Below are 12500 nucleotides of genomic sequence, written 5' to 3' on the forward strand. Positions count from 1 at the left end.
ACAGTGGGGTTGAATTTTTCCAGGAGTTGGTTTGGTCGCCAGTCTGGAAGGAGGAGTGGGATGGCGCGTGGTTCTTTAAGACGCCAATCTCGTTTTTACGAAGGCAAATGCTGGAACTGACTACTTTGTTTTTTATGGCTGAAAATAAACTAGAATGAGTCTCGTGGGGAAAGGCGGAGGATGATGGAGGGAGACAAAGGCAAGACGAGTCCCTCGGCAAGAGATCGTTTTGCTGTCCGCGGCCGCAAGATGGTGACGATAAAATGGATTACGCGGGCTAATGTGTGAGTGTCGAGCGATCGTGAGGTTGTGCAGCGGCCGAAATTATAGGCTATTCAATCCTATCGCGGCGAGGAATCTGCGTTGTCGGGTGCGGTGGGAGGGACGGAAGTTGTAGCCGTGGCGGGGAAACAAACGGTCATTTCAGCGGCGCAATTAATGATGCTTCTTTCTGGGCGGGGAAGGCAGCGGGGACCGGGTAGGGGGAGATGAGGTATGGCTGCGAGTACACATGGAAAGACACTTTTTTTTCTCTCTCTCTCTCTTTTAACTGATGACTGAGTGGCGGTAGGGAGGAACTATGGACTGGGGATATATGAGAAAGATGCAAATTTATCACCTTTGCTGTTTGGAAGAATTGGGTGAAGGCTAAGAGAGTACGAGAAAGACATTTTTTGTTCTCGTTCTTAGTATGGAGTGAAGGCGGGGGTGTTAGATAAGAGCTGCGAGTATACTAGAGAGGTGCATATTTACTTTTTTTACTGTTTTTTATGAAGGTAGTTGCGAATAAGGAGATAACCACGAGTATGTTAGAATGACTCTTTGTCGGAAGAAATAACCAGTCATAAAAAGAAGAAAAGATTGGTGAAGGTTAAATCTAATAATGAAATACCAACTCGGTGTTTGCACAATTACAAACGTACTTTATTTCCGTAATGGTGCTGTATTGTCCTCAGGATATGTAACTAATTTTCTTATATAATATCCTGAACCTAAGCATTTTATTGTGAGAAGAAAATGAGCACTGATTTGTACCGCATAAAATTCTGTAATGACGGTATTGAGGGAAGGTATAAAGAAAAGAACCGCACTGAATTGTTATAGTAGATTGTGATACACAGAGAGTATATGTAATGAGCGGCGGGGAAGGAGACGAGGCGGGTAGTTCAAAGGTCCTGAAGCCTTTAATATGAAACGCGACTTGTACAGCTTCAGATATTTTCAGAAGGACGAACTATGGTTATGGCGGACAGTACGTAGCGGCTTGTTCTGGTGGTGTTGGTGGTGGTTGTGACGATGTTTGAGGTGTTAGTGATAGTATAGTGTAGGCTGGTTTAGAAGATGATAATGGCGATGATAAGAATTGTATGATATTGATGATGGTGATAATGGTGATAGTGATGGTGGTGATAATACAGCATTGGTGGTTTTAATCGTGAGGAAGGTGATGGTGGTGGTGATGAGGGTAGATATGGTATAGTGATGGTGATATTAACTGATTTTGACAGTGATAGTGTTGAGTGTAGTGACAGGAAAAGAGACAGTCATGGTGGTAATGGTTTATAGTGGAAGTTGTACATGGAGATGAGAATGATACACCGGTAATACAACAACTGCGATACTGACAACAATGACAGTAGTGGCAGAGGTGGTGGTGGTTTGAGTGGTGATAATAACGGAACTGTTGATATAGTAGCGCATATAGTAGTAGTAGTAGTAGTAACGTTGTGGTAACAGGGATAGTTGTTGCCGTGATTAAAGTAGTGATGGTTTAAACTCTGGAACTCCTTATACCTGCTTCTATATTTCCAACTTCCTATGACTTGATTTCATTTCAGAGGGAGATTTCAAGACATTCACCCCTTTTTATTGGTTGACTCTCTCGGACCTGCATTGGCAACTTAGTGGGCTTTTTTCTACCGTTTTATGTTGTCCTTGGCCAGTTTTCCCCTCTTACATAAAATAAAAGAGGCAATGGTAGCAGCACTGGTATAGTAACAAATAGAGTAGTAGGAGTAGCGTTGTGGTAATAGTAATAACAATAGTGATGTTGAAAATGGTAATAGTTTGAGGTAGTAGTGGTAATGGCAGTACTGGTGATATAGTAACGCATAGAACAGTAGAAGCAGCGTTGTGGTAATAGAGATGGTAGTAGCGATGATTGAATTGGAAATAGTGGTAATGGTAGCAGTACTGGTGGTGGCATACAAGCTTCCCTGTACCGGCCACGCATTGCAGGACGAGTCTGGCCGGTCGCGGTGAATTGATGAAAGACCCCATTTCTGCACAGATAGAATCATGCTTTTTACAGCCTGAAAAGAGACCGCGGCCAGGTAATCCACAAAGAATACACTGCACATTGCACCGATGGAAAACTTGCTGGCCTTCCTCGTGTGATTGGTGGCAGCAAGATGAACCGCCGCTCTATAGGTAATCATAAAAAGGGATATGGTTGATAGCTCTTGGTGTTTGATATTGAAGACTCTAAAGGCTCGGACTGAGAAGATTCATTTTCTCGCTCGTATTTTCCATTTGGTGAAAGGAAGAGGAAGAGGAACCTACGCTATATACTTGTTCATAAATGTGAATAAGATTGATATGAAGGTTTCTAAAGACTCTATACTTCTAGTCTGTTCCTTACTCTGTTTCCTTTATATTTGATTGAAGCACGTTGAAACCACGGTCTTTGATAATAGTAGTAAAATAATAATAACAAGGATAATAATAACGATAATAGTATAATGGTAATAATAAAACACAATAGTGAATTATATACAGGAGTAACACTGATAACATACAAAAACGCTGCATTATCTGCATCTTCTTCAGTCACACCTATTACAAGTAAGTCCTTCACTGCACCCAAAAACCAACCATGTCTTTAGAACTTCTTCTATTTATCCTGCCGAGTGAAATCCATCTCCTGTATCCTCCTCCACACTTTCTCTTCGTCTCTTCTATCAACACGCCCTCATCACCCCAGCCTTTCAATAGAATAATAGTCCAAAGTCCATGGAAGGAAGGAAAGTTAGTGTCTGCAAAGAGGAAAGGTTGGAATAGAGGAGGTATATGGACCAGAGGGAAGATTACTGGCTGGAAAAAGAAGAGAGAGGACCGGAGAAACCACGTGGGCTATAGAAGAATTTGCTGTCTGGAATAAGAAAATGGAACGACGCGAGAAGGTTGCCCTAGAAAGGGAAAAGGTTGGAAAAGAGAAGGTATGTGGACCGGAGGGAAGATTGCAGGCTGGAAAAAGAAGAGAGAGGACCGGAGAAGCTAAGTGGACTATAGAAAAGTTTGCTGTCTGGAATAAGAAAATGAAACGACACGAGAAGGTTGCTGGTTGTCAGAGGGAAAAATGGAACAGAAGAGCTTTGTGGACCTCTGAATGGGAATGAGTGGACCGGAGGAGACAAGTGGACCACAGAGAAATGTTGATATGCTTGCAGAGGGAATAGAGAAGGAATATTGTTGGACCCTGAAAGGAGAAGAGAGCGAAGTTCCCTCTTAAACCAATATAAAGGAAAGGGAGTGTACCAGAAGAGCCACGTGGACCGCAAAGGGTGCATGAGGGGAAGGGAAGGGAAGGGAAGGGATGGGATGGACGGTGCGGTTGTTATCAGTGGAATGAATCTTCCCGTGCAATCCAGATCAATAATTTATCCCCCAATAAACGAGTCCGCGCCGAGTACATGACGTCCTCGCCCCGTGGAGATTATTATCCTCAGCTAATCACTCCCGGCACGCTGTCCTCGCCACTCCCTCCCTCCACCCTCACTCCACTATCCCCTCGCCGACTCCACCCACTCCTGTCACTCCACTCCAATCCAATAACTTCAATCACTTCAGTAACTCCACATACTGTAGTTATTCCACTCATTCAACTCCACTCATAGCATTGTATACTCATACTCTCATTTCATCCCATATATTCCTTCCACTCACCCACTCTTCCTATCACACCCACTTCACTCACGCCCGTCCACCTCATCCCCCTCCACCCAGCCCTTTTAATTCCAGGTGTAATGGCAGCAGGACACATCGTGGAATTATTTACGCAGCACGGATGGAAATAACAGATACCACGTAAATATTGATATTGAGCCAATTACAAGGGTTCACGTGGACTGAGGCTGACAGCGGGGGGCGGGTGTGACATGTTTATCAACCATCACCTTAGTCATCATCATCGCCATCATCGACAGTTGCATACGTGGAGCAGACTGTCACGATTCTTCTGTATTTCTCCTTCCTTATGATTTGATTTTTTTTTTTTTTTCATGAAGGAGGTTTCAAGACATTTAACCCCTCCAGCACCATGACTTGTTTCCATATTCATTCTAGTTACTGTTTACTGATTTTACACAGCTTCAGAGCTTATGTTGGGGATTAGAATAGTGAAGACTTTGGACATTAATCTTCTGACCTCCATAAACCCTTCCTAATGTCAATAAAGTCGTTGAAGCGTACACAAAACTTGTAGTAAAAAAAAATGCGGCCCTGTACTGAAGAGGTTAATTCTCTTCTCATTTCTGGATAGTCTTTTTAGTTCTATTCATTAGGGATTTATACCTTCGATGAACATTTTTTTTCTAACTGCTGTCATAAAAAAGAGTAATTAAAGCAGGGATTCATGGGTTCAAGCGTGATCGAGTTAAATTTTGATGAATGTAATGGCGGCTGAATACAATAAACTCAGTCATTGTTGTTAGTGTTGAGTCAGTCAGAAGCTCTAAAAGAAGATCAAACAAGAATATGAGTAGGGATGAAAGTGCCAGTAGGTATGTGTACTTCATTATAGGACCGCTCCGTGTAGGCTTGATGACTTTTTGCATCTTACCTTACTTTCTCATGTTCTGTTCCGTTGCATCCCTCGCCAGACGATTATTTAGTTTATACGTAACCCATTCAGTACTGGGACGATTTTTTACCTTGAGTTTTGGGCATGATTAGACGATTTTATTTACAGTAAGAAGGATCTATGGAGGTCAGAAGATTATTGGCTACAGTCTTCTCTATTTTAATCCCCTCGTAAGTTTCTGAAGCTATTTAAAATCACCAAATAGTAACAAGAATAAATATGAAAACTCGTAATGGTTATACTGAAGGGGCTAAAGCTTTCTCTATTCTGGTCTCCATCAGTTAACATTCAGAGTATCATGAGGAACTATTTGTTTGGATATTGAGTAAGACGTTAATTTTGTGCTTCTAATTTACGGTGCGTCTGAAGAGGAAAAACAAATGCCTGACTTACTTACTGCTTGTGTTTCTTTTGCAGACATTTAGTGCACTGTATTGCTGTTTTCTTTGATATAGGTTGGGTTATTGATTTTTGCGATTTCTAAGTTGCGGAACTATTGAAAAAAATTTAGTAGAAATAAAACTATTTAAAATGTTCATAGGTAACAATGGGAAAAAATTGTTGTGAAAAGGTTAGTAACACGTTAAAGCATCGAGTCTCCTACAATATATGGTGTTAAAGATGCTCCATATTCATAATTTTAGAATACAGTTTACGTCATCTCGACATTAGATGTGAAGGAACACTGGTAAATGTGATGGCGGGTGTGAGTGTGTACATGTAAGCGCCTCGCCTCGCCTCGCCTAGCCTCGGCTCTTGAAGGGGATGTCGGGTTGCTGTATAGATTATTTGGGGCGTGGAAATATTGGGCCTAGTCCGCGTCGCTTTCGCTGCGGCCATTCACTGGAGTTTGTCCGGCGTTAAAGGTGGGCTGTGAGAATGTCGCCGCCGCCGCCGCCGCCGCCGCCGCTGTGTGTTTGGTGCTCCAGCGAGGCCCGGCCGCCGCCACTACTGATTTATTGAGGAGTATTTATGGCATGGTTGGATATTTGCCTCATTCTGTTTCGTCATCTTATATTTGAATAATATATTTCACACGAGTCCTTGTTATTTATGTGATGGTTACTCACTGAGACAACAAAGGTGGGTGTTTTGTTCCCTGCTCCTGTCTGTCTGTCTGTCTGTCTTCTTCCCGCTCTCTAGCTATTTGTCTTGACGGGAAGTAGTAGATACCTTCACCATTTCACGCACAAAACCTGCGACTGATACTTTCCTGATGTGATGAACACCTGCATGCTGAGAACTGATCCCATAGCCTCAGTGTTCAGACTGAGGTGCCGCGCTGGCGATAAATAAAAGAAATAAGAAAAAAAAAATTCAAGAAGATAATACATCAGGGTAATGAACATCTGTAGCGGTTAACTTAATATACATGGTCTGGTTCTACGTGAGGTGGCGTGTAGCTCTGAACACCTGTGCGCTGTGCCGTGCCGTGCTGTGCTCTGCTGTGCTGTGTGTCCCTCGGTTATTGATCTATTGCTCTTAGTCAGTCAGTGCGGGAGATAACAGATAACTCCTCCATCCATCTACATGCCGATCTGCTCCTCACTAATCTCTCAATCTGTTGAATATTTATCAATTACTTTTATCAAATCTCAGTCTCCATGCACGTTTCCCGGAAAAAAAAAATGTTTGCGTTTTTGTACGAATATATATCGCCATGCATTTCCCTGCCAGATATGTTCCAGGGGAAGGATTTTGGAAGTGAGGATCCGAGCATTCCTGCATTGTGAGGTGACGGTGTAGGATGATGATGGTGGCGTGTAGGGAGCGGGGATGGCGAGAGGAGCGGTGGCAAAGCTGGCGGTGATAAGAGCAGCGGTAAGAACATCGGGAGCAGTGATTATGGCTGCACTGGTGACGCCAATGGTGGCGGACATGGTGGCAGGCCCATCAGGATCAGCAGAAGTGATCGCTGGCATGGTGATGAGGATGGCGGAAGCTTGGAAATGGTGCAACTGGAATGAGTGCTCGTGAAGGAGAAGGGGGAGGAGGAACAGGAGGAGGAGAAGGAGGAGGAGGAGGAGTTGAAAAGCGGCGGCAGCGGCTTACAGGGAAGGATGGGTGGCGCGTGGCTGGGTGAGTGGAGAGGGGCGAGGGGCGCTGGTGGCAGGGGAAAGCGGGAGGGGGTCCTGGAGGCTCGCTACCCCACATGTAATCAATAGTCGCGAGGCGCAAGGTGGGGGCTGCCTGTTTACTTTTGCCGTGTCCTGTCGACTGCTTGATTTGTGTAATAGCTTGTGGGAGCTGGTGGTGGTGGTGGCGGCAGTGGTGGTGATGGTGGTGGTGGTGGTGGTGATATAGGAAGGTGGAGCAGCAGTAACTGGAGGGTTGGAGGACCGAAGGGTGACAGTTTGAAGACGTAGGAAAGTGTAGGTGTAAAGAAGGAAAGCCAAGGGAGTAGGAGCTATAGAATTATCACGTATATTTATCTTACACCAACTGGATATTAGAAGTGTGTGTCGACGGTTTGAACTCATGGAGAGATGTGGAAAAGAGACAGGGAAGCTAAAGGAACAGAAGGCAGTTAGAGATTATAGAAGATATCACATTGTCATTTTTACCTTTATACTAACCAGATGATTGGATTGGAGGTATAGGAGAGTGCAGATGAAGGAGAAGAAAGCTGCGGTTTGAAGAGAACTAGGTAAAGTTATGAGTAATTATTGTATTATAACATTACCGTAACACTAAGTACTTGATGGTAATGAATGGCAGTCTCAAGTTGTAGAAAAGTATAGATGGAAGGAAGAAAATATTGAAACATTGTACATCATACAGGTTAGTTAAGGTATCGTATTATTGCCTAATATACCTCTCACATTAACTACATAGAAAAGAAGTATTGTTTTTCATCATAGCATTGTAATATTCTTCACCTCACAGCCAAGCCACGCCACTCCACCCTCTCCCCCACGACGTGCTCTAGACAAATTTTTCCTGCTAAATTTGCGACACTCATGAATACTAAGTAACCATAGATGATGGCAGTGATGTCAGAGCCTCGCGTGTACACCACCTCCGGGTAATGTCCGGGATCCATGCACACCACCGCCACCGCCACCACCACGGCCACCACCATCTTGGCTCGAGCGGTGCCACCTCAATTACTTATGGAAGAAAAAAATCGCCAAGACCTCGAGGGGCGTTGCCACACACACACTTTGCTCTGAGGCGCAAGGAAGAGTGCCCTTTGGAGCCCCGGGCCGAGGGGTGCAGGTGGCGCAGTCCGCGACAATTACCTCACCTGGTCCTCGTGTTTATCGTTGAATTACTAGTGTGAATTATTTACTCTCAGACGACGCAAGTAGAGCATTGCTGCTGCCGCCACCCTGCCCCTGCCGCCTGCCGCCCCTCACGTCTACCACTCTACCCCTACTGCTACTCTTGTTGCTACTACTACTACTACTACTACTACTACTACTACTACTACTACTACGATCAACACTTTTGACTCATGCTTAGTGGTGTCTACATCTTTTACCATTGCTATAACTTCTAATGCTACTGCGGCTCCTGGTTTTACTTCTAGTCCTTCTTCCTTCCTCCCCTTCTCCTCCTCCTCCTCCTTCTCCTCCTCCTCCTCCTCCTCCTCCTCCTCCTCCTCCTCCTCCTCCTTCTCCTCCTCCTTTTCATCCTCCTCCTCCTCCTCCTCCTCCTCCTACTCCTCCTTTTTCTCTTTTTTTCTGCTACTTTTACTACTACAATCACCATCACCACCATAACCAACGCCATCACAATCATTAAAGGCAGAACTACAAAAACAACCCTTCTCTGCCTCCTTCACCACCACCAGCACCACCACCACCACCACCACCACCACCACCACCACCACCACCACCACCACCACCCACCATCACCACCACTTTTCCATCTCTCCCTCTCTTCCTCCCTCCATATCTACATAAGAACGACGCCAGTTATGGAATCCTTGATTGTGAAAATGATTGCTAAATAACCGTAATTGCATACCTTTGTCTGTGTGTGTGTGTGTGTGTGTGTGTGTGTGTGTGTGTGTGTGTGTGTGTGTGTGTGTGTGTGTGTGTGTGTGTGTGTGTGTGTGTGTGTGTGTGTGTGTGTGTGTGTAGTAGATTTCATTTCGCCGCAAGCGCAGAAATGGCGATTTATTTCTTTTACTGTCCATGTGTCTCCGAGGCGCCACTGAAAGTCACGTACCTTCTTTGCTGGACTGGCATCTCTCCTTCAGTAATTCCTCGTGATTTCTTTCATGTTGGGGTGGACGTTTTTGATATTTAAGTGTATTAATTATACTCTTGTCGTCCTCTAAGTAGCGGTGACAGGGTGACGTATGTAGAAAGGGTTGTTGCTTGTGTGTGTGTGTGTGTGTGTGTGTGTGTGTGTGTGTGTGTGTGTGTGTGTGTGTGTTTGTGTGTGTGTGTGTGTGTGTGTGTGTGTGTGAATAGTGGGTGGGATGAGAAAAAATGTTGTGTTTGATAATATAAAATATGTATCTGTGTCATCTATTTGTATGTGTGTGTGTGTGTGTGTGTGTGTGTGTGTGTGTGTGTGTGTGTGTGTGTGTGTGTGTGTGTGTGTGTGTGTGTGTAATTCACCTCGGTTGCCTGCTGGTCACCCAGCCAGTCTTCCCCATTACGGAGCGAGCTCAGAGCTCATAGACCGATCTTCGGGTAGGACTGAGACCACAACACACTCCACACACCGGGAAAGCGAGGCCACAATCCTTCGAGTTACATCCCGTACCTATTTACTGCTAGGTGAACAGGGGCTACACATTAAGAGGCTTGCCCATTTGCCTCGCCGCACCGGGATTCGAACCCGGGCCTCTCGATTGTGGGTCGAGCGTGCTAACCACTACACTACGCGGTGTGTGTGTGTGTGTGTGTGTGTGTGTGTGTGTGTGTGTGTGTGTGTGTGTATGTGTGTGTGTTTGTGTGTTTGTATTTATGCATGCATATATATTAATATGTATGTATGTATGCATTTATCAATGTTTTATATGTATTATTTATGTATAGAAGTGCTTATCTGTCTGTCTGTCCGTCTGTCCGAGTTTATCCTTTTAGTTTCTCTCTCTCTCTCTCTCTCTCTCTCTCTCTCTCTCTCTCTCTCTCTCTCTCTCTCTCTCTCTCTCTCTCTCTCTCTCTCCTAAGCACTTCCATTAACTCTTCGCTCCCCAACGATAACTTCAGTAACGAGGTGGCGACACGGTCTGGAGGTTGCGTGACTCCTCCTGCACTGCCACGTTCGATACCCGCCGTAAATCGCACCATGGAGGAGGGGCACTTGCAAGAGGAGGAGGAGGAGGAGGAGGAGGAGGAGGAGGAGGAGGAGGTGGTTAAAATGGCCAGCAGTAGGGAGAGGAAGGAAGGGCAAGGGAGTGTGTTGTGGCATGGTGTTGGGGTGCTGTGTTCTTGTGTTGTTGACCTCTCTGCCTTGTTTTGCTCCTTGTTATGGCAACTGAGTGTGTGACGTGCCGATTGGGAAAGAGTGAGAGTAGATGGCGAAGGGATATTAACAAGTGGGACGGTGGGAAAGAAATTAACTTTTTGAGCGATGAAGAGGAGTAGGAAGTGGGAAAGTTGCAGGATTAGAAAGGATTATTCATGTTAGAACATTTGCCACGGAGATTGTCTTTTTCACACTTATCTGGGGTTTTGTTGTAATTAATTATATGATAAGGAGTAGAGGAGGAGGAGGAGGAGAAGGAAGAGGGGAAGGAGGAGGAGGAGGAGGAGGAGGAGGAGGAGGAGGAGGAGGAGGAAGGAGGAGGAGGAGGAGGAGGAGGAGGAGGAGGAGGAGGAGGAAGATGAGGAGGAGGAGAAGAAGAAGGAGGAAGAGGAGTAGGTGTAGGAAGAGAAAGAGGAAGAGATGGAAGAAGAGAAAGAAAAAGAAGCAGAATATGGAATAAATGGGGAGGAAGAAACTGAACAAAAAAAGTAAAAGGAAAAGAAAAGTAAAGAAGAACAAAGAAAACGAAAAAAAACGAAAAAAAAAACGAACAAGATGAAGAAAACAAAGAGGACCCTGGAAACATATTTCAGCTAAAAAATGACACATAAGGATCAGTCAAAAAAGTTGGAAGATACATCGAGCACTGAAACGAGATCCACTTTGAAATAGATGATGAAAAAATAAATAAATGAATCAAAGGAGCCTCAGGAATTGGCTGGAGGATTAAATAGCTCTTGGATAATTAAGTTTTCCTCTCCAATTTCACTCCAGCTTCGTGTATCGTATTTCGTTCCAGCAAGCGGGTCGAAGCGGGGCGTCTATACTCTGCCTTCCCTGCCTTCCCTGCCTTCCCTTCCCCCATCGCCCTCATTCCTCCTTCTATCGATGTATTAAAAGGCAAGGCAATCAAGGCAATACTTCTGCTCCCTGCACTGTGAGAAAGTCATGACGAAGAAAGGAAGAATGTTAAATCCTTGTCTTTATTTATTTATCTTAAAATTGTAATTTTACTTGTTTTTCACTACTTTGTTCAATCATTTTCAGCATTCACGATACTGTTGGGGAATTATTTGCATAGACACACAACAGAAAAGAAAATATGAAATCCTTTTCCTTTTTTTTTCAAAGAATATCAGTTTTTCTGTCAAAGTATCACACCCATGGTCATCCTTCGTTATCACTGAGAGGATTAAATACATCGTTTGCATGGTCACACACAAAAAAACGACAACAAGGTTAATTTTGCTCTTTTAGGCTATATAGTGTTTTTTAAGACACGAGCATTACTTTGCAGGAAGAAAAACTAAAAGAAAAAAATATTCAGGAACTGCGTTACCATAGGATGTTTTTGTTATTGTTGCAATAAAACTTGTCACTCGTTCACATAGCTTACAATATGTATATAAGTTGTACAGTGTTGTGGCAGTGGCAGGATCTCGTGTGTCTATACTACATTGGTTTTCATCCACAAAATAAGCTTCATCACTTGTTTACCATTTATTCTTACATTCATATTCTTCTCTACCTGATTCTGTTTCGTCATAGCGTTTTATGATACGAGTTTGTATTTCATGGTATGAGTAGTGAGTGCGCCAAAATTGAATTTATAACATAGTAAAAACATTTCGTTAATTCCTCTTTGTGAGTGGCAATCATAAAATTCGTCTATAAAGCTCGTGTTGTTATAGTCGATAGTTGGAACAAAGAAAAACTACAGCCGTAATTAATAGTCGAGAATGAACAGCACTCATATCCACTGTCTTTCGTTTTCCTTCAGTCTACGACCTTTCACCTGCTAAGAATTTACTGTTAATTAGGTTTTATTACCATACCGGAGGATGTAGGATAGATGAGGAAAAGTATGTAATAGAAGGCATTACTGTATCTATGTTACATACAGAGACAGGCACATATTGGCCTGACGGCTCCTTGCAGCTTCCCTTACCCTATCCTCCGTTCATATGTGTTCTGATCACGACTGCACCACATCAGGAAAGTCTAGCATGGTACAAGAGACGCATGCTTCAGGTAGGTAAGCTCAGATTAGTATTGCAGTGGGGACTCACCATGCGCTGCTTGGGCTTGATGAGAGGCCTGTTTTGTCCATTCATCTTGTAGTACAGGCCGCAGGCGTTGCACAGGTAGTGGCCGTTGCCATCTCGTCGCCACAGTGGCGTCGACGTGGCGCCGCAGTTGACGCACTCAC

The 12500-nt window shown here is 44.2% G+C and overlaps 1 protein-coding gene across 3 annotated transcripts in view; it reads right to left on the reverse strand.

The window, feature by feature from the left end:
- The window catches only part of LOC123517611 (GATA-binding factor C-like), a 222642-nt gene that overhangs the window by 134854 nt on the left and 75288 nt on the right, over positions 1 to 12500 (reverse strand). For all 3 annotated transcript variants that reach the window (XM_045277885.1, XM_045277884.1, XM_045277886.1), the window contains exon 4: positions 12361 to 12500. This exon is cut by the window's right edge and continues 6 nt beyond it. In XM_045277885.1, the coding sequence (XP_045133820.1) occupies positions 12361 to 12500 (140 nt within the window). The remainder of the gene's footprint in view (positions 1 to 12360) is intronic.

The sequence above is a fragment of the Portunus trituberculatus genome, chromosome 42, assembly GCF_017591435.1.
Source record: "Portunus trituberculatus isolate SZX2019 chromosome 42, ASM1759143v1, whole genome shotgun sequence".
Taxonomy (NCBI): domain Eukaryota; kingdom Metazoa; phylum Arthropoda; class Malacostraca; order Decapoda; family Portunidae; genus Portunus; species Portunus trituberculatus.